Source organism: Asterias amurensis, chromosome 2, assembly GCF_032118995.1.
Source record: "Asterias amurensis chromosome 2, ASM3211899v1".
NCBI classification, from domain to species: Eukaryota; Metazoa; Echinodermata; class Asteroidea; order Forcipulatida; family Asteriidae; genus Asterias; species Asterias amurensis.
The window spans coordinates 21208391-21231394 of NC_092649.1; the positions used below are offsets into that span (position 1 = coordinate 21208391).

At 38.2% G+C, this 23004-nt stretch overlaps 2 protein-coding genes across 2 annotated transcripts in view; one reads left to right on the top strand and one right to left on the bottom strand.

Annotated features, from left to right (window-relative positions):
• Nucleotides 1-356: 356 nt before the first annotated feature.
• Nucleotides 357-6689, top strand: LOC139953658 (small ribosomal subunit protein mS33-like). Its single transcript, XM_071953167.1, has 3 exons — nt 357-460; nt 1011-1239; nt 2323-6689. Exons 2-3 carry the CDS (start codon nt 1031-1033, stop codon nt 2426-2428), a joined length of 315 nt encoding a protein of 104 aa, XP_071809268.1. The 5' UTR covers nt 357-460; nt 1011-1030; the 3' UTR covers nt 2429-6689.
• A 59-nt stretch (nt 6690-6748) lies between these two features.
• The window catches only part of LOC139953642 (ATP-binding cassette sub-family C member 9-like), a 33702-nt gene continuing 17446 nt past the window's right edge, over nt 6749-23004 (bottom strand). Inside the window, exons 16-32 of the mRNA XM_071953142.1 lie at nt 21965-22102; nt 20534-20765; nt 19878-20089; nt 18964-19124; nt 17471-17540; nt 16757-16914; nt 15642-15734; nt 14744-14846; nt 13805-13918; nt 12754-12865; nt 12017-12144; nt 11301-11379; nt 10422-10530; nt 9378-9481; nt 7884-8017; nt 7337-7399; nt 6749-6886 (exon numbers count right to left, since the gene is read on the bottom strand). Of these exons, the coding sequence (XP_071809243.1) occupies nt 6749-6886; nt 7337-7399; nt 7884-8017; nt 9378-9481; nt 10422-10530; nt 11301-11379; nt 12017-12144; nt 12754-12865; nt 13805-13918; nt 14744-14846; nt 15642-15734; nt 16757-16914; nt 17471-17540; nt 18964-19124; nt 19878-20089; nt 20534-20765; nt 21965-22102 (2148 nt within the window). The remainder of the gene's footprint in view (nt 6887-7336; nt 7400-7883; nt 8018-9377; nt 9482-10421; nt 10531-11300; nt 11380-12016; nt 12145-12753; nt 12866-13804; nt 13919-14743; nt 14847-15641; nt 15735-16756; nt 16915-17470; nt 17541-18963; nt 19125-19877; nt 20090-20533; nt 20766-21964; nt 22103-23004) is intronic.

The window sequence follows — 23004 nt, forward strand, 5'->3', positions numbered from 1 at the left end:
ACCTCATTCAGCAGTCTGCGCTTGCGCATTGGTATTTGCGATAAGGTCTGTGCTACTCGCCGTTAATGAGTGATAGCGCCCTTTACGTTGGGGAAAATAGTGACAAATTAACACGAGACAAGACTAGTTAGTTACAGATCTCTACTCTGGAGCCCAGCTACAGTTTAGCCGTCCAAACTGTAAGGCCGTATCCGAAACGGCGACTTCGGCTACAGCTACGGCTAGGGCGCGCGCGTCTGCCTATTCTTCAACACAGGCAGACGCGCTGATCTAGACGAAGCTGTAGCCGAAGTCGTCGTTTCGGACACGGCCTAATACTCAAGTTGGGACCAGCCCAACTACAGTTGGGACAATTCTGGAGTTGGGACGAAACGAACCATAGACAGAGCAGCACAGACATGCACAGCAGAGTTATCAAAGCGTAGGGCAACATTTTATTTATGGCTTAGCTTGTTGAAAAGTAAGTATGACACAATAACTTGACGTGAGACTATTCATGGAGGTAGAAAATCAACTTCTGTTTTACTTCTATAGCCTATAAAACATCGGTAAAATGGTATTCAACTCAATACTGGAATTTGTGTCTGTTAGTAGTATTGGGCGCAATCTTTGAAGATGGCCACTTTTGTAATTTGCGCGGTGTGTTATGGTTTTTTTTACGACGCATGTTTCATAACGTGATTTTAAATTTGCGCAGACTTCGAATACGTGCGATCTTTGCCATTAACCATTTCTTAATCAGGTCGCCCCCCCCCCCGGATAAGTTCGTTCAGCAGTTGATTTATGTAAAATATTATATTATTATTAGGAAAAGTTTCCACACCACGCCACCCTTTTTTCATTTGGTATGTGATTGTGAGATCTGCTGAGTCTAATCAGTAAAGATTTGAATGAACCAAAATGAATAATCACGATGCAAACATAGACTAGGCATCCTAATTTCTTACAAAATTGATGAGTCTTTTAATTTTTATTGCTATTTATTATTATTTTATAAATTTTTGTTGCAGGTAGGCCTACCTCATTCATCATGACGTCTCTTTATGCAAGAAGAATGGCACGACTTAGTGCTCGTATTTTTGGTGATGTTTTCCGTCCCACAACCCCTCAATCAATGAAAGTGGTGCAGCTGATGAGTGAGAAGCCAAGAGAACATCGGAGAGAAGTTGTGGAATATTATCCGCCTCATAATGAAGTATACAAATTGATGAAAACACTCAGATTTCTAGGTCTTTATAGGTAAGTTTATTCATCATAATAGATGTTAAATTTGCATCGAGGATAAAGAATATTTACTTGTTTTTTTTACCCATACACCTGTACACCGATGTGTGTTAACACTGTATACTCATCATGTCATGCAGAGTAGGCCAAAGGGTTGGCAGGCCTGATGCTTAATTTTTGAAAGGGCAAGGGCAGCAAGGCATTTTCTCCTTGGTAAGGGGCACCCTAAGTCGGTATGAGGATATTGTAAATTTCTACTTTAGCATTTCAAGGGCGCCAAGGCAATGACCAGGGAGGCAATCGCCTTTGTTGCCTCCGCGAGGTATCAGGCCTGTGTTGGCATAGTGGTATCTTTCCTCACCTTCCACCTCTAGGACCCCGATTTGAATCCCACCACGGGTACTATGTGGATTGGGTTTTCAGTCCCCACTTGACTGCATGGGTTTTCCAATGGAATGTTTCCCTTGGGTTTAACTCCCACATCTAAAACTGTAACTTACTTCCTTGTCTTCTCCCCACAAGATTAGAATGTTTGCTTTACTGAGAATCGTTGACTTCCCAACCAGAATATATATGAAAGTGGGTTCAACCTGGGCCCAATTTCATGCTCTGCTTACCGCCAAATTCTGCGTTTACGATCATCATTCTCCAAATTGCGCTAGTTGTGTAAGCATAGAATGCCTAAACGTGGAGTATGCACGCGTACAAGCCATAATTCCCTGCCAACCCATGAAATACCCTTGACGTAAGCGTGGAATTTGCTGCTTCCGCAAGCGCCGACTCTTTGCTGTCGGTAAGCAGAGCCATGAAATAGGGCTCTGATGTTGTCGCTAACAAGGTATCTTCACTTCTGCTACTATTACATTTATGCAGGCCTGTGTGTTCCGTCTTAGAAAGGGCAAGGGCACCAGGCACTTTCTCCTTGGTAAAAGGGCACCCTATGAGTAAATGTAAATTTGTACTGGAGCATTTCAAGGGCACCAAGGCAATGACCAGGAGCATGGAGGCAATCGCCTTCGTTGCCTCCAAGAAGGAGCATGCCCGTTTAAGCTTATTTAGTGGAATAAAATGTAACGATGGCTTTTCTTCTACTGACAGGGATGAACATGCAGACTTCAGTGAAGAGATGAAGAGAGTGGCTCGTCTTAAAGGAAAAGCACCTCCAAAGAAGGGAGAAGGAAAACGTGCAATGAAGAGGAAATGATGGATCTAGAACTCACTGGATTTTACTGTCTGCATTTTATTTAGAAACATTGTCATCCAATCAGAGTGGAACTCGGGATATGACCTTAACAACAGCCAACAGGTGCAAAGTGTTCAATATTTCAGCACTAGTGACATTTAAAAACATTTTTATGAGAGATCGTCCTACATCACAAGACTATGGATGGCCACTTCGAGGCGAGGGCTACTAAACAGTCACCAAGGGCACATTGTCACCTACTCTGGGGGCTGAAACAGGGTTATCCCCCTTCACAGTCCATCTTTATAATTACGTCGGCAAAAAAAAAACATTTCTGAAGACGTATCACACCAGCTTGAGATGTAGGTGTGGGTATCATCCACCAGGAGTGGACTACCTTCCCAACATTTTACAAAGCAATAATATGCTTAAAGCACCTTGCTCAAGGGCAGAAGTGTCATGGCCAGGATTCAAATTCCCACTCTGCTGCTGGCAACACCAAAGCTTGGGTTCGAGACCACTCAACCACGGTGACCGAGGCCACTCAACAATGACATGCCACAATTGATTTGTCATGCATTGTTTTCTCTGCTAAATGTAAATGTATGTAGATATGACAGTCCCACCCAAGGACCCCGAGGGTTCATCAGCGCTTTTATCAAGACCAGTGACTTATGATCGAGTAAAATGAATGTACTTTATCTATCTCTGGTTGATTGTCCACATAATAATAACAATATTGAAGTCTTATATAGCGCACATATCTACCAAACAAGGTACTCAAGGCGCCGAGTATATACAAACTTTCAGAAAGATAGGTTATTGCAGTGATGTTTTCAGAGACCCAATTTTTTAGCTCCTTAAAAGGGTTCACAAGGTGCTACGGCGCATACAGCCAGAAACACAGGGGCGAAACCCTTCTCTTTTTAATAAGTGCACTGGGTTCTTTTACATGCGTTTACACAACACATGGGACCAACGGCTTTTCATCCCATCCGAAGGACGAAGCAATGGGTATGTGTCTTGTTTAAGAACACAAGTGTCACGGCTGGGGATTCGAACCCACACTCTGCTGATCAGAAACACCAGAGTTTGAATTCGGTGCTCTTAACCGCTCGGCCACGACACTTCCACATGTATTGAGAGTATCTTGCAGTTGTTACTGCTAAAGCCTTGTAACAATTCAGTATTGTTAACCACTTGAAGTGATGATTTCAAAATTGGTACCCATTACATGGCGCTGGCCGTTGCTTACCACAGAGTTTTGCGCTTTTAAAAGTGGCATTTTTAAAGAAAATTTGTATATATGGGGCATTAGCCGCAGGCTGAATTCTGTGATAAGCAGCGGCATCAAGTTGGTCCTTGGTGGCTGGTAAATTGAGCTTCAAACATTTTTAGAACTCTTTGTTTGGATCAGACTTTGATAAGTGAAGGTAGTTTTTGTGAATCCCAAACCATCCAAAACATTGTATCCAAATTCAACTATAACCTTTGATTATTCTATTCAGTTTACATTCAACAATTAACAGCTATGTACGTCTGTTGGAAAAAACAAAGTTAAGCAGTTATCAATATTTATTTGGTCAGACTCACAACAAAATGTTTTCAATAAAATATCTTGTTTAATTTTGATGCTACAAAATTAGAGAGTGTTTCTATCACTTTGTATAAAAATACACATTAAACCATTATCCAAACAACTTTTGAGAGAAGCTGTATGCACCACCATTCATTACAGTAAATTTATATTGTTTGTCATTTAGCTTTTGATAATTTAGAAGCTATTCAATAAAAAATTTGTTGGTACAAAAATTGTGTCTAGACGTGTTTATTACTCGTTCCCGGGAATAAAAAATACATCAACTTAAAGGCACTGGTCACAATTGGTAATTACTCAAAATACTTGTTAGTATAACAAGTTTCTTGGTAGCGAGCAATGGAGAAACAGCTCCCTCTGCAGTAACTTAGTTTTTGAGAAAAAAGTAATTTCGCACTGAAATATTTGAATTGATATGAGACCTCAGCTGAGGTCTCAAAATCAAGCATATATAAAGACACGGTAAGTTTACCAATAGTATCCACTACCTTTAAATCAGTTTAAGTTGATTGTGAAACTAAGCTGCAGGATATAACAGAAACAAAAATAAGGGTAACTAGTGGTAATCCATTCCCAAATATTTACACATAAATCAATCTTAATTGTTACAAAATAAGATTTATAGTTAAATGGTTAGAGCAATAACATTGATTAACACAAAATTATTAAAGCAATCAACAACTTGTTTATTAAAAAAAATAGACTTGTTACACTTCTTCTGGCTATCGGCTCTCTTGGAATGAAAATCTGTTCCACAATTGTAAAGCCAGAAGTTATCGCAAGTACAATAGGAGAAATACACATTTTTAGCATACTCGGGTAGTACAAGTTATTATTAATCAATTTTAGATCTCTTGATCAACTGTGAAAGACTTGACATTATTATAAAAACACTTATGAATAAAAAGATGCATTTCATATTTGTTTTTTGTTTTTGTATATATAACTTCTATTTTGTATATGACTAAAGGCCGGAGCCAAAGGCGAGGGCCTTAATCCCACGGCAACGATCCTGCAAAGTTTTAAACGGACGTTTAAGAACGAGTCGCTACTCTTTTATTCCCATTCATAAATGCCCTTGTTAAACATTGTAGTAGGCCAGCCAAAGTGTGAAATTACACTTTGGACGGCATAGTTTGTTAATGGCTAGCATCCATGCTAGATGTATGGATCATGGGCTCGGGAAGACGATTAGGGTGGATGCCCAGCTTGATTTTGAATTTTAAGGTAATTTTGGGGTAAAAAGGTCAAAAAAGGTCAAAAATCAATATTTTCAAAATTTGTGTCAAATTTATTCACATTTGATAGATCTATCCATAACATGTATTTTTAACTTTATGTTGATACTACAAACCTATGTAAATAACGTATAAACTTTGACCTTGTGCACAAATGTATAGCAAAACGAAGTGTAAAAGTGTGATTATCTTGAAAAGGGTACATTTTGAGTACACCAATTGTTTTTGCACTCCCCATCCTCATTGGTGCATATATTGGTTTCAAACAACTTTTTTTGAAAGGTAAATATACCCAGGCAGTTTTTGAGAAAAAAAAATAATTCAAATACCACCTTCATGTGGGGGTCTTAACGACTCATTTTAAGGTCAAAATTTCAAATAAGGCAAAAAATTAGCATTTTCGAAATTTTCACAAAATTTGACTCCAAGTGATAGATCTATCCATAAAATGTAATTTTAAGTTAATGTTGATATGCCAAACGTATGTAATTAACGAATAAACTTTGACCTTGTACACAAACGTATAGCAAAGCAAAACGTAAAAGTGTGATTATCTTGAAAAGTGTACATTTTTAGTATACCAGCATTTTTTGCACTCAATGGTGCATTTATATGTTTCAAACAACTTTTGTTTTGAAAGGTTAATGTACCCAGGCAGTTGTTGAAAAAACAATTTACTCAAATACCACCTTCGTGTAAGGTCATATTGAGGTCAAAAAGTGCCAAAAATGTCAAAATTTATTTATTTATTTTTATTTTGCAAAATTTTACCCCAGGCGGCAGATCTATCCATAAAAAATAGTTTCATCATCAAAATGACATGCCAAGTCTGTGAAATTATGAGTTAATCCTTTGTCTTGTACACAAACAAATAGGAAAATTAAATCTTAAATTGCAATTTTCTCAAAAAGTGCGTATCTTGAGCATAATACAGTGTTTTTGCACTTTCTATCCAAGCAATGCATATACATGTTTGAAAACAACTTTTTTGTGAAAGGTTAATATACCAAGGCAGTTTTTAGTTTAAAATAAATTCATATTACACCTTCCTCATTGGTAAATTGAAACAAGAAATGCGTATGCTGACTCATGCAATTAGTTTGATATAGTAGTTGTATAGTTTGACGTGCTCAAAAAATGCATGTTTGTATCAAAGTTATTTTAACACTCCCAATCTTTTCAAGTACATGTACGCAGTTAAATACTCAACTTTTATTAGTTGAGGTCATAAAATCAAATGGGGACGCACGGTAAACACAGTAAAACTAACGGGCAAAAAGAGGTCGCGGTCGCGGGAGACTTTTGCTTATCCACGGTAACTTAACAGTGGCGCTAAAATTACAATGGGAACCGCTCTAACCTGTTATTCTACTGCGACCCACCTGTACCACGCTATGCATTGTTGCAAAGAACGAGTTTATGTGGGAATGCAGTATTACACCAACGATAACTTTCCCCGTAGCAGCGGAATAAAAAGTCCAATGGGAACACAGCATTCGAGTTACTTCAATGAGTGGTGTTAACCAGTGCAGTAAATGCACTGTTTTCATCGGCTAGAAGATTAGCTGGAGTATCGTGCTCAATAATTCTCCCTTGCTCCAAAACCAGAATGATGTCCGACTCCAAAATGGTGGAAATTCGGTGCTGAAATTACAAAATTTATATTTTTGTCACCTTGATGATTGAAAAAGAGTTACCCTTGAGTTTTTATCGCAGGTCATGAATTTTCAACACTTCAATAGCTCAGGATTCAGGAAGCTCAATGATTCATGACGGAATGATTTGGGAAGAAATGATTTAGTATTTGCTGTAAAATCAGATGAAGTATACTGTGTTAATTTTGGGTTTTACCCTTACACTGTGTAGGCCTACTCGGTACTTTCCAAAGCTCTCTGAAAAAACATCACAGGTATTTTACTTGGGTGGGATTGGAACCCATGACCCTTGCAATTCCACAGCAATGTCATACCAACAGATATCGGGGAAAGTACTGAGTAAACGGTGCTTACACACATCCGTGTATATGGCTAAAACCAAAATGAATATTCTATTCCAGATGCAAAACTTAACATTTATTAAATGTACTGTACTTACAGCAATTGTGAGAACTGTTCTGTCAGCAAACGCAGTAGCAACAACTTCTTGTAACATTTTGTCCTTTAAAGTAAGGGAAATTCAAGTAATAATTGTCAAAGACCAGTCTTTTCACTTAGTGTACCTCGACATATGCATAAAATAACAAACCTGTGAAAATTTGAGCTGAATTGGTCATTGAAGTTGCAAGATAATAATGAAAGAAAAACACCCTCGCCGAACGAAGTTGTGTGCTTTTGAGGCATGATTTTGAGACCTCAAATTCTAAATTTCTAATTCTAAGGTCTCGAAATCAAATTCGTTGAAAATACTACTTTCTCAAAAACTACATAACTTAAGAGGAAGCCTTTTCTTACAATGTTACAGCTACCCATTACTTGTTATCAAGTAAAGTTTTATGCTAATAATTATTTTGAGTAGTTATACATGTACCAATAGTGTCCAACTGGTTTTAAACAGCAGTTTAAGCACTCCTCGCTACCCTTTTATTCCCTTGTTTAATCTACTATAATTAATTCTGAGTATTAATATGGAGGGGAATTCTTACCGTTTCTGTATCAATAGAAGCTGTAGCTTCATCCATGATCAATATCCGTGATTTACGGAGGAAGGCACGAGCTAGACAGAAGAGCTGACGCTGACCCATGCTGAAATTATCACCGCCTTCAGACACCTGGAAATCTAAATCATCAACATAAATCTTATAGTATCATCCAGTTCGTAATCTCCGCTCAAAATCCAAGTCTCTTTTATTTTTTAATGGGGCCAGGGGTCGATTTCACAAAGAGTTAGGACTAGTCCTAACTTAGGACAAGTCCTAGGAGATATTAAAATCTTCCGGCTAATCCCAAGTTACTCTTCCTAACTCGAGATAAGGCTAGTCTTAACTATTTGTGAAATCCACCCCTGAGCTTTAAGCAGCAGCAGAATTTCGAATAGTCTTCTGGCAAATGCGAACAGTTAACTCATTTAAGACCAAGCTAGAAACCAATTATTTTTCCGAACGCCTGCAGTATTTCTTTCTGTATCAACTAAACTTTCCTCTATGTACTGAGGTAGGATTTGAAACTTTGCTTAGTGGAAATAAGATATGGAAATGTTTGCGGTAACACCATGTAATGACAATCCCTAATAAGTTGGGGTGGTTCTGAAAAGACTAATTGGTTTCGACTCAACGTTTCGATCGGTATGCTTTTACTGTCTTTATGTGCTTACTAACTTGTCTCTACTGTCTATCTTTAACTTCTCTTTGTTTTCATCTCAAAGCGTAGAGAGACTTCTCTTTGATTGTGAAATGCGCTATACAAGAATGGTTCATGAGTATTATTATCTACTGTTGATTAGACTCAGGCTTGGACAGAATCATTAGCAGTTCTGTCTTATAGAAGGTATCATATTGAAACATAACTCTGTGTTAAAGACAATGGATACTTTGGTCATTGTCAAAGACCAGTATTCTCACTTGGTGTATCCCAACATATGCATACAAAGTATCGTTTGAAGCTTTGAATGGTGTGGAGTAAATAAGAAGAAACTACAAATAAACAAATCCGACATCTATATACTTCAAATCCTTCATATATCTCTAAAAAAAACAGTAAACTTGCGGGTACAATCATGTGTAAATCTCTTATGAGTGAGTGATGGCTCTGAACAGAGCCGGTTTGGTCTTGACGTTTTCAAACAGTAAACTCTGCTCGTCTTTAGGAGCATGAAGAAAAACAGAGTATACTGTTCGAAACGTCAAGACCAAACTGGCTCTTTTCAGAGATTTACACATGGTTGTACCCGCAAGGTTACTATTTATTTATAGTTCCTTCTTATATGGATACATATATAATAACAAATCTGTAAAAATTTGGTCACCAAAGTTGCAAGAGAATAATGACAAAAACAAAGCACCCTTGTTTGTGTTGCTGCAAAGATTTATGTGCTGCAGGTGCCTAAAAAAAGACCACTTTATAACATGTATAAGATACTTTGTGAGAATAACTGAAAATTTAAAATGCTGGAATGAGATACAGTAGAGAGTGAGACCAACCTAGTCCATCTTGGAGTTCAGTCACTACATTCTTGAGTTGAGCAATTTCTAAAGCAGTCCATAACTCAGCATCACTCAAGCTCTCTGACGGATCTAAATTCATTCTGAAATATAAGGATTCAATAAGACTGTTTTATGCACAAAAACACGTCACATTGGTATAAACACCCATATATACACGTACCGCCCTCATTCGGTTGTTTAAAGCCTCTGCTGAGCTTTCAATAGACTGGGCCCCTGCCTTTATTTGTAAGGATAAAGACAGGTCCCCGCTGTCAGGTCCATTGATTTCATGGGATACAATCATCGTTTCATAATCGTGCAGTAACATAGTTGCTCAAATACTCACTGCTGTCACGTCCGCAATAGAAGTTGACAGCGCTTCTCTAGTTGAAATGACCGAGGTCCGAGGTCAAACTACATGCCGGTTTTGCAACTTTTTGAGGCCGTCTCTGGCATTATTCACGAGCCTTGAAGGGTGACGTCAGATGTTCAGGCTAAGCTTTCGTTAGCCTGAACATCTGACGCCAAACGTCGTGGCTCGTGAATAAGACTGTCCAGCCGGCGTGTATCTTCACCTTTGACCTTCATTCATTTCACATAGAGAAAAGGACAAATTCTACACCAACATTACATGCAAGTACCTGCACATTTGCATGTACTGTAAACAATACACACATACGTGGACACAGCATGCAGACCACCGAGTCTGTGTTTTTGGATTGGCCGGCCGAGGTGACCTCAGACCAATCAAAACAAACTCACGGTATCTTTTAGTCATTGCATTTATCCAATGATATCAAAGGAATCAATGGATCTGAGTAGCAGGTACCCGTCTTTATCCTTCGCATGAAGACAGGGGCCCAGTCTAAGCTTTCGTTTGATGTGATGTTCAACAGGGGGCGCTATTGAACAATTTTGAGAAAAACACAATTGAACTTTTTATTTTTTTAATTAATGTGTGCACCAAAAAGTTATTGTTACTAATCCCATTTATTGTTAATATCCCATTTGTTGTTAAATATCCTATTTCATAATACTGACCTGATGCTGCCATTAAAGAGAACAGGATCTTGTGGTATGATAGACAGACGTTTTCTTAATGTAGTCAAACACACACATTGGATATCTATTCCATCTATCCTCAATTCACCTGTTTAGTGTAAAAATCACAATACAACAAGTTAAATCAAGGAAACCCTGACGCTGACCAGAGCAAGCTAGTCGAAACGCTGAGACCAATTCAAGACTCCGCGGTAGTGCAGTTAATTACGATCCTATAAGCTAAAGTAATAGTCCCAGCCAATTTTGATGTACCTTCTGCCCGGGTAGTAGTTAAAAAGCAGGACAGTTCTTTTCAGAACTGAGAAGTCTCCCAAACATCTGATAATCTACTCCACATAGAAGAATAAAGAAAGACAGTTCTCTCAGAACAAACTCTACCTGGCACATGGTGTTACCACAAACCAAGCATATGTATCAAGAATGGTTGACAAACCTGAATCTTAATTCCTATGCAATCTTGCTCTTCACAGATAAGACGATACTACTACTACTACTACTACTACAAATATTAATAATAATTTGGGAGGCTAATTTGGTTTGTGTGTCGGGCCGAGTGCATTAGAACACCAGACTCAAGTTGTAGTGTTTCTGATCAGCAGAGTGTGGGTTCTCGCAGCTGAGAAGTTGGATTGCCGTTATTTAAGCTGAAAGACATTGTAAAAGCCCGGTCACACGGGCCCCGATAACGAGAACGAAAAGGAGAACGATAAAAATGCACGCCCTCGATTGGTTGAATAAGCGTGGGCGTATTCTGCATGGAGCAATTGAACCAATCGAGGGTGTGCATTGTTATCGTTCTCGTTCTCGTTCTCGTTGCCTGTGTGACCGGGCCTTAAGAGACAGCATATTGTAACTCACCTTCATACATATCAATCATTCTCAATAGAGTCAGAGTTAAAGATGACTTGCCACTGCCAGTACGTCCACAAATACCAACCTGCAATCAACGATGCTCCATATCAACAATTCATACAGTGCTTGAGTTTCACCTTAAATCTGCTAATTATGCCAATCACAGATAATAATACAGGGTTTGCCATTAACTTGTTTAGTGACTAGCCAGCAGGACCAGTTAATGTAGCTTGTTTTTTCACTGGTCCTTCAGGTTTTTCAAGAGTCCGTATTTCATATTAAAGGCAGTGGACACTATTGGTAGTTACTCAAAATAATCATTAGCACAGAACCTTACTTGGTAATGAGTAATGGGGAGAGGTTGATAGTATAAAACATTGTGAGAAACGGCTCCCTGTGAAGTAATGTAGTTTTCGAGTAAGAAGTAATTTTCCACGAATTTGATTTGGAGACCTTAGATTTAGAATTTGAGGTCTCGAAACCAAGCATCTGAAAGAACACAACTTCGTGTGACAAGAGTGTTTTTCTTTCATTATTATCTTGCAACTTTGACGACAGTTTGAGCTCAAATTTTCACAAGTTTGTTATTTTATGCATATGTTGAGATACACTGAGTGAGAAGACTGGTCTTTGACAATTACCAATAGTGTCCAGTGTCTTTAAAGACCAGAAAAAATTGTTAAAACACAAAAAGAAGCTTCAAAAACACATAAAATGGTTACCTTTTGTCCAGCAGCGATATGTAAGTTAACATCCTTTAGAACCGGGTCTAGATCTTCAGCATAGCGAGCACTAACTGCAATCAGATCGATCTCTCCTCTTTTAGGCCAGTCTAGGGGGGGTTCCATACCTGGGCAAAGTCAAATGAAATCAGACATCAACAAGAAATCTCAAATATGCTGGGTAAACTAGCCTAGTATAGCTGATGTGACCTATGTTTACATTCAAACCGCCCTCTGTTGACAAAACACAGTATACGTCATGTTTCGCTTGGCAAAAAGACGCACAGTCATGGTACGATTGCATATACACTTTCTAGCTGGCTGCCAAAAAACAAAGGTTTTGCCCGGCGGTATGCACGCGAATCATGTTATGGTTTTGGAGTGATGTCAGAGGTCACATCGTCTATAATACTACAACTTTGCACCAATGGGTGCAACAATGGGGTGTCATGGCCGAGCAGTTAGAGAGCTTTTTTCTGACGGTTAAGTATCTATTTAACACATGTAAAAGAACCCAGTGCACTTATCGAGAAAGAGAAGGGGTTCGCCTCGGTGTTCCTGGCTGTGGCTGCTGTATGCGCCGTTGCACCTTGCAAACTCTATAGAAGATGCTTAGTAATTGGTACTTAGAATTCATCACTGCAACAACACATTAATTTTGTATATACTCGTTACCTTGAATACCTTGTTTGGTAGATACGTGCGCTATATAAGACTTCCATATTATGTGTACAAACCTTCCTGAGACTCGGGTGTAAGTGAAGTATAATGCTTAATTCTTTCCACTGAGTTCATTTGCATTTCCAACTCTGCCAATATTCGCATCAGGTAGTTCAAATAACCAGAGATCTGTGGATTCAAAATGTACAGGAACAATTGACATCCCAAATTAACTGCTAATTTCCTAGACAATTCATGTTGTTCACAATTAAACAATAAAAATATTGGATCCAATTTGTTTGGCATAAGACCTAATTGTGCCTACAACAACAATAGTGATAATGTAACAATTATTGTGAATGGCCCAATGTTTTGACCCAAGCAGAGAGTTTCTGAAAGGCTCAAACACCGTCGTTTGCTAATCTTCCAATAAAGTTAAGAATAAATCATTCACATTTTGTTGGTGTATCAGTCACACGTGTTGCCTAAATTGTAGACTAGAATTTGAACTAGAATTAGTTTTCATTAAATGTTTGAAATTTCTTGGCTTTTTCTGAAAAAAAAAAAAATTAATAATAAAGTGTACCGACAATGGTCAGAAATAAATTATAATGAAATCTGTTCCAACATCTCCATATAGTATCTGTTTTTGTCTACGCATGTAATATTCTGTTTTACTCTACCTCATATATGACTGAGAATCAAGTTCTTACTGGTCCATTCATCATCACATGCCAGGTGCTATTTTTGCTATTTTTGCATGGTGGAAATACGATATGGAAAGGTTTGCAGTAACACCATGTAATGACTACCTCTAATGAGTTGGGGTGGTTCTGAAAAGAACCGTTCGTTTCAACTCGACGTTTCGATCAGTATGCTCTGATTGTCTTCTGGAGAAAGCTAGTTAAGTAATTGTATTTGTGAGATCTAAAATATTTGAATGAAGTCAAAGCTGACCAGCGCCGCCAAAAGCTGCTTTCTCCAGAACACGATCAGAGCATACTGATCGAAACGTCGAGTTGAAACCAACGGTTCTTTTCAGAACCACCCCAACTCATTAGAGATAGGCATTACATGGTGTTACCGCAAACCTTTCCATATATTGTTTAGTATAGTAACATGATTTACCTGCAATGCATAACTAATAGCAAGACCTACAAGGCTAGCATCAAGTCCAGTCAACGAGGCTGCTATCAATGTACTCATTCCAGATAGTAAGACAACCAACGCAGCTATAAAATCCTGAAATAATACAATACATTATAGTATATGAAAAAATATATGATAAAAGTATATGATAAAAAGCATTTTACAGTCAAACGAGTCACAACAACAATTTTCTTCTCAGAAGACAAATTTTTTTTAGGATGTAAATCGCTTTTTCGTGACATTGTTATACTAATTTTTCAAAAACTACAGCACCTCGGCAAGCAATATTTTAGGGGAAGCTTTCTACATGTATGATCATTACCTTCAAACTGTGTGAGTTTGATGTAAATCTGTTGCTATTGTGTTTTGTGTACACAAAAGTACCCAAATCCTTTAAAGGCAGTGGACACTATTGGTAATTACTAGCATAAAACCTTACCTGGTAACGAGTAAAGGAGAGCTATAGACATGATAGATAGTATAAAACATTGTGAGAAAGGCTCCCTCTGAAGTAACATACATGTAGTTTTCGAGAAAGAAGTAATTTTCCACAAATTTGCTTTTGAGATGTCAGAATTAGGTTTTGAGGTCTCGTAATCAAGCATCTGAAAGCACACAACTGCGTGTGACAAGGGTGTTTTTTTCTTTCGTTACTACATGTATCTCGCAACTTTGATGACCAATTGAGCTAAAATTTTCACAGGTTTGTTATTACCAATAGTGTCCAGTGTCTTTAATGAAAACAAAGGCTAACCTATGTACGGTGTTGGCTTTAATAGACTTTCAGACTATTCAAACACAATTTTCTGATTTTTCCACTGACAACAAAATGGGAAATCAGACTAAAGAAGAAAGAAATCATATTTGGTAAGAGTAGCCTCTGCGAATCGGCCTAGATTGTGACTATACTTGACTTACCAATCGAACACCCAGCCAACTATTACAGGCAGTCAGATACACATAGGCAACATTGTTATCGGAAACATACTTCAATATTTTATTGAAGAAGCGTCTCTGCGATCTATATCAATGGAATGAAATAGAAAATAACAGATTATTTATGTATAAGTACTAAGTACTTAGTACAAATTTGCTTATTGTGAGAATAGATGTTAAATTTGCATGTTGGAGAGATTATTAATTTTGGTCTATTATATCGTTGCGGTACCCGCTGCCAAAACAAAGGATTCGAACTGCCTCTAGCTACCGGGCAACCTCGGTAGTCTAGTTGGTACGACACTGCTCTAGAATTGCAAGGGTCGTGGGTTCGAATCCCACCCGAGTAACATGCCTGTTGTGGGTTCGAATCCCACCCGAGTAACATGCCTGTGATATTTTTTTCACAGGACTCGGGGGAAAGTACCGAGTATACAGTGCTAACACACATTGGTGTAAGGGTAAAAACCAAAATTACATGTAATATAAGATAAACAGTGTTCATGCTACAAAAAGAAAGGCATTACCCAAGTTACTCTGAGGAACAATGTCATAGGGCTGCAGTAAAGACATTTTTAATATTATACTCAGTACTTTCCTGAGTCCTGTGAAAAAATATCACAGGCATGTTACTCGGGTGGGATTTGAACCCATGACCCTTGCAATTCTAGAGCTGTGTCTTACCAACTAGACTGCCGAGGTTGCCCGGTAGCTAGAGGCAGTTCGAATCCTACGTTTGCGCAGCGGGTACCGCAACGATATAAGAGATGTTAAATTTGCATCGGGGATAAAGAATATTCATTTTTGGTTTTTACCTATACTTCGATGTGTGTTAGGATTATATAAATGTACTTAGTACTTTTCAAGTTATTATACTTACCGATATGCTCTTATGGTTGACAACCCCACGAGTGACTCAGAGAAAAATGCATACACGGGGGACCGAGTTATGTTGTTTATGCGTTGCAGCTCCCTGAGAACAAGTATATCAATGTAAACAAAAACAATAACATAAACCAGTGAAAATGTCGTTACAAAAGATGGAGAGTTTTTGAGATATTGATGATTATCTCCAAGTACGCACTTATCCTCCAATCAGATTCGCAGAATGGAGTAGTGATAAAAACCTTTATCTTCAAGTACGCGCTAATCCTCCAATCAGATTCGCAGAATGGAGTAGTGATAAAAACCTTTATCTTCAAGTGCGCGCTAATCCTCCAATCAGATTCGCAGAATGGAGTGGTGATAAAAACTGTGTATTGTGTGTTCTATATCACACGCCAAGTTTGCTTGAAGATGAATACGTTATCACACAAGCGTGAGTGGAATACGGAAAAATATAGCTCTTCTGCGTGGCATATCCAACGAGGCAGAAGGCCGAGTTGGATTTGGGACGCAGATGTGCTATATTTTCCGTATTTCCACGATAACTTATAATATTGCAAGGCTAATATCACTACCTGCGTCTTGTTTGTTCTATGGTCACGCGCCAAGTTTGCTTTTTAACTACTACATGTACATGTACATGTACCTGGACGGAAGGTAAACAATTGGCTGGAACTACTACTTATGCTTAAGTTGATCGAGGGGTCTCCTAAGTTAATTTCACTACCGCGGAGTAGGTATTTGAATTGGTCTCAACATTTCCACTAGCTTGCTCTAGTGGAGTGTAGTGGCTGAGTGGTTAAGAGCATCGAATTCAAGTTTTGATGCTAAGTCACCGGAGTGTGGGTTCCAATCCCGGTTGTGACACTTGTGTCTTTGGGCAAGATACTACATGTATACTATAATTGCTTCTCTTCACCCAGGGGTGTAAATGGGTACCTGTATGAGTAGAGGTTGAATGAAAAAGCCGCCTGAGCACCATGGCAGCTCGGGGCTGTATACTCTCCAGGGAGTTGAGAAAGATTTACGAGATGTTATTGGCCCAATGACTAGGAGACTAATGTAAATTGATACGGTTCAAACAAATGCTAGGAAAACGTAGTTACAAACCTTGAAGTAGTTAAGAAGACCTTTTGCAGAAAAACGAACATAATAATGACAGGCAGTATAATGACAATGAAGATAGGCGTCACAATAACATTGATGATAATAGCGGACAACGTCATCAGTAACACGATCATACAGGAATCAATGTTAAACATCAGCATCTGCATCAATGATAAGAAAAACAGTAGATCAGATCCAAGACTCTTCGTTGGATGAGAACAATCCCTGATGATTTTATGTCAATTACTCTACTAGATTTGGTACTAGCATTTGCCCCTATTTATCTTTAAATTTAACATCTATTATATCGTTGTGGTAACCGCTGCCAAATACAAACTGCCTCTAGCAACCGGGCAATCTCGGTAGTCAAGTTGGTAAGACACTGCTCTAGAATTGCAAGGGTCGTGGGTTCGAATCTCACCCACGTAAATATGCTTGTCCCATGTGTTGTGTAAAGCATGTAAAAGAACCCAGTGCACTTAACGAAAAGAGAAGGGGTTCGCCCCGGTGTTCCTGGCTGTGGCTGCTTAATGCACCGTAGCACCTTGTAAACCCTTATAAGGTGCTCCATAATTTGGTTTCATAATTCATAACTTCAATAACCGCTCTTTTTGAAAGTTTGTACATGTATATACGTACTCAGTGCCTTAAATACCTTGTAAGGTAGGTAGATACGTGAGCTATATAAGACTTCCATACTAATATTACTCAACTTACCATGTCAACAATTTCTATGTCACTAGAAAAGCGGTTGATTATACGACCAACTGGGGTAGTGTCGAAAAACCTGTAAGACATCAACATAATTGCAAGTTATAAATTAAAGGAACATTACAGAATCGGTTTTTGCTAACAAAACAGTTGCTGGCAGTGTAAGCACTTTATGTAATCCACCATATACATCAACTGACAAACTTTTAGAAGTTTGAGATTGCTCGGCCATCTGGGTCATGAGAGAATAGTGACAAACCGATTACAAATGGGTGGTCAATGATGTCAAGTTGTGACACTTGTGTCCCTGATGAGCAAGACACTTAAGTAAATGCTTCTCTCCACCAAGAGGTAAATAGGTACCTGTGACGGCAGAGATGGTTCTTGTGATTGATTTAGCTTAGTAGTGCATCATTGTTGCACAGGCTGTATACTCCCCAGGGAGCTGAGATGGTTTAGGGAATGATTTAAAGCCCAGTGGCTAGGGGTAATAATGTTGGAAACGCTTTGGGATGCCCTTATGGTGTGAAAAAGTGCTATATTAAAACCGATAATTATTGTTATTATTATTATTATTATTATTATTATTAGTATTATTATTATTATTATTATTATTATTATTATTATTATTAGTATTATTATTATTATTATTATTATTATTATTATTATTATTATTATTATTATTATTATTATTATTATTATTATTATTATGTGCAATCCATCTATTCTAAGTAAAAGAACGTATAACCTTCAACATTTTTACTCGAGTCTATAAAATCCTTCACACCCAATCTTCATCATATCTGGTTGAACTTGTACATTCCCACAACTCTAATACTTCTGATGCATACAAACAACGATTCCGCTCATCAGCTGATCAGACCCGGCTTTCCGTTCCTAGAACTAGATGGAAAGCTGGGGATAGCTCATTCTCCATAGCTGCCCCGCGTCTATGGAATGAGCTTCCTGCAGGGCTGCGAGAGGCGATCTCGTTGCCTGTATTCAAAAGCCTCCTCAAGACATTTCTGTTGGAACCCCAACCCATCCTAATTCGTTTGTTTTTCTTTTTGTCCTAGTCTCATGTAAAGCGCTCTGTTCTCCGTAGAGCGCTATATTGTAGAGTGTCATGGCCGAGTGGTCAGGAGCATCGTATTCAAGTTCTGGTGAAGTCACCGGAGTTTGGGTTCGAATCCCGGTCATGACACTTGTGTCCTTGAGCAAGATACTTTACTATAATTGCTTCTCTTCACACAGGCGGGTATCAATGGTACCTGCGAGGGTAGAGTTTGGTATTGTGTATAAAAAAAGCCACAAGCGCCGTACAGGCAGCTCAGGGCTGTATACTCCCAAGGGAGTTGAGAAATATTAAAAGGGATGTTATTAGCCCTATGACCAGGGCACTAATGTAAAGCGCATTGATACGGTTACTATAATAAGAATTTATATAAGAATTTATTGTTATTATTATCATTATATAACTGCTTTTCATTATTTATTACCTGATAGGCATGTGAGCGATGGTGCGTAACATCTTGAGGAAGATCTTCTTAGCAATGGAGATTGTTGCAAACACTAATGCCACACTAGAAATAAAGGAGAAGATAGTTGCACCTCCGGTCAAACCACCATACACTCCTACATAGTAGCTACTACTGGTGCTCTGGAAATAAAGAGTGTAATAACATTGTTCATATAATGGCAGTAAACACTATTAGTAATTACTCAAAATAATTATTAGCATAAAAACCTTGCTTGGTAACGAGTAAAGGTTGATAGTATAAAACATTGTGAGAAACGACAGTTTTTGAGAAAGAAGTAAATTTCCACGAATTTGATTTCGAGACCTCAGATTTAGATATTGAGGTCTCAAAATCAAGCATCTGAAAGCACACAATTTGCGTAATAAGGGTGGTTTTTCTTTCAGTATTATTTTCCAACTTCAATGACCAATTCAGTTCAAATTTTCACAGGTTTGTTATTTTGTGCATACATGTATAATGAGATAAACCAAGTGAGAAGACTGCTCTTTGACAACTACCAAATTTTGCTTAACCAAGAAAATAGCTTGCTTATTTTACACATGTTACTGGCCAAAATTCCATGCCGTATACTGTGTACATTGCTTGTGACTGGTATTTAGGTGTTGCTTACTTAGCATAACGATTGAATGGAGTCTTGGGCGATTTTACCATATACTTAGCATGGTTTTTTGTAACTTAAGCAAATTTTGAGCTTATGAGCAGCTCCATGAAAATGGGTTCAGAGGAGCATTGCTGTACCCTTTCAATAGTGACGTTCAAGGCCCAAACACCTACTACTCACATTAAATTGCAGCTCTATGAAAATGGGTCAAGAGGAGCATTGCTGTACCCTTTCAATAGTGACGTTCAAGGTCCGAACACCTACTACTCACATTAAGTTCTGGATTCACATTGTCAGAGGCCCATTTAGAAAGCCAGAAGCTAGTACCCACTTCGAATGCAGTACGTAGTATGTAAGCAGCGAACACGGCTAACATTAGAGGCAGGGTGGTGCTCCGTAGGTAGAATAAGTAGACTTTGTAAGACACAGACCCTTGTTCCCTCTCTTCATCTTCAATCAACTTCCCTTTTATGTCATCAGACTCTGTACACAATACACATATTTCAGTTAATAATAACAGTAATAACAATAACCAGTTTTTAAAAAAGTGCTTTTCACACTTGAGGGGCGTCTCAAAGCGTTTCCAAAGTTATTACCCCTGCAGTCAATTTCATAAAAAGCTATGATTAATCTTGAGTTAGGACGAGTAACTCATCCTAACTTAGGATGAGTTTAATGTGTCCTAACGTACAGGATACGGAACTTAACTCATCCTACATGTAAGTCCTAAGATTTATCCCAAGTTAAGAAAAACTTGGTGAAATCAATGACTGATCACTGGGCCATTGATTTCATTCCTTAAACCATCTCAACTCCCTGGGGAGTATACAGATCACAAGAACCCATTAACCCCTGGGCGGAGATAATAATAACCAAGTGTTATTATTTGAAAACAAAACACAGATAAAAAAAAAACAATCTATGTACCTTCCAAACATGAAAGTGAGTTTTGTGATATAAGGCGCTTCCTTTGTTGAGATGTCTGACGTGATATTTGCCTCATCAATTCTTGCCGGTCTTCTTCCGTCTGTGATTCTTCTTCATCGTCAGTGTTGTTATGCACAGACTTCTCATACTGACTGTATAACTCAGGTTCAGCTTCTGCAATGTCGGCCAATACACCCTCTCTCTCAACTCTACCATCCTTCATGATCACAATCTGTACAATAAATCAAATCAAAGGGTCCATAGCGTTTTGTACACTCCAGCGGGAAAACGTCATTTTCCCCCCGAGGGTGTACAAAACCAATGGACCCCAATCACAGCGTGCAACAATTGTTTTTGTTATAATCGTGATAACATGATTACTCCTCTTCTCAATGTTCTGTTGTCATCTTCAAACATTATTACATAGTTCAATACAATTCTTCACTGTTCCCTCGACTCCCCCGGCATGTTGCGCGTCACATGATTGGTTTTCGACCAATCAAACTTCACAGTTTGTTACCGAGGTATAACAATCAATGTTGGTGAATACAGCGAGTTTTCCTGCACCATATTAAACCCACATAAAGAACATTATCTCCAATGACAAGTAACTGGGTTACTTTATGTGCATTACACATCACACGGGACCTACGCATTTACCTATCTGCAGAGCATAGCAATTAGATAAGGGTCTGGCTTAAGGACACAAGTGTCACGACCGGGAGTCGAGCCCACACTCTGTTGATCAGAAACACCTGAGCTTGTTTAACACATCGTATTTACAAATTATACCAGTATGCCTGTTTGTGTGTGTTGTGTTGTGACAGCACCATTGTCATGTAGCCTTCGAGAAAGATACTGCTAGGGTCGAAACGTCAGTCCATTCCTTTTTTTTTTTACGAAATAGTTATTGTGATTCAATGTTCTGGTTTTCCAAACAGGAAATTCACCTTATTATAAATTTATATTAAATGATTGGATAAATTAATTGAATAAGATTCATAAAAGCCGCAATATTTCAAGCAATCACCCCAGATCATAACATAATAAACATTCGTCACTCATTCAAGCATTTGGGTACTTTTTGTAACACAAAACACAATGTCCACAGATTCACGTTAAACTTACACCGTTTGAATGATAATGTTAGTAGAAAGCGTACCGAAAAATACTAAATACTGAGGTGTTGCTGTTTTTGAGAAATGAGTAAAACATTTTGGTAAATATGTTTTTACAAAAAGTACATGCTAAAACTGAGACAACAATTATCTTTGTGACATTTACATTTTTCTACTCATTTCTCAAAAACTACAGCACCTCAGTAAGTAATATTTTAAGGGAAGCTTTCTTTTATCATTACCTTCAAATCTGTAGACATTGTGTTTGTTGTCCTACAAAAAGTACATACATGTAGACCCTTTCAAGGTTTACCTTATCAGCGTGTGAGAGATATTGCAGCTGGTGTGTTACTAATACAACAGTCTGTCCATTCTTGAGGAGTAATCCTAGAATACCATCTTTGAACATCTGAGCACCAACATGGCCGTCCAGGGCTGATAGTGGATCATCCTGCAGGTATCAAGAAAGATAATAATAATAATAATCAATTTTTATATAGCCCTTTATCTTAAGGATTAAGGAGTAGTCCTAGAATGCCATCATTGAACATTTGAGCACCAACATGGCCGTCCAGGGCTGATAGGGGATCATCCTGCGGGTATCAAGAAAGATATTGCAATAATTCTTGCCATCATTAAAGACTATTCTAATCATTTCTTCTTGCTATGGGATTTTAAGAGTGACCTACTCAGTCCACAGCTGTCATGTTATACCAGTCTTTTTGACCTAATTCAGATCAAGATTTGTGCAACTCATAATCATAGACGATAAACCAATGCTTGTCACCAAGTGTTATACAGTGTAGTGCTCATTTTAGGTGCGTGACGTGAACATGCTCATTATAATTGATACACGCAATTTGTCACTTGTGACGCCTAAAAGGGGTCAGTTGAGCAAAATGTACATTTATGATACTGTAACAGGATTTAGTATAAATCATATCTCAATTAATATCTAAAGCGATAAAAGGCAGTGGACACTATTGGTAATTACACAAAAAAATTATCAGCATAACACCTTACGTGGTAACGAGTAATGGGGAGAGGTTGATTGTATAAAACATTGTGAGAAACGGCTCCCTCTGAAGTGACGTAGTTTTTGAGAAAGAAGTATTTTTCCACGAATTTGTTTTTGAGACCTCAGATTTAGAATTTGAGTTCTAGAAATCAAGCATCTGTGACAAGTGACAAGGCTGTTTTTTCTTCCATTACTCTCTCGCAACTTCGAACACTGTTTGAGCTCAAATGTTCACAGGTTTGTTATTTCATGCATATGTTGAGATACATGTACACCAAGTGAGAAGACTGGTCTTTGACAATTACCAATAGTGTCCAGTGTCTTTAAGACAAAAC

Excerpts from the sequence above, each read along its gene's own strand:
- LOC139953658 (XM_071953167.1), top strand. The coding sequence starts at position 1,031 with ATGACGTCTCTTTATGCAAGAAGAATGGCACGACTTAGTGCTCGTATT. Across the intron at positions 1,240-2,322 it reads AGATTTCTAGGTCTTTATAG|GGATGAACATGCAGACTTCA; the intron begins GTAAGTTTATTC and ends TTCTACTGACAG.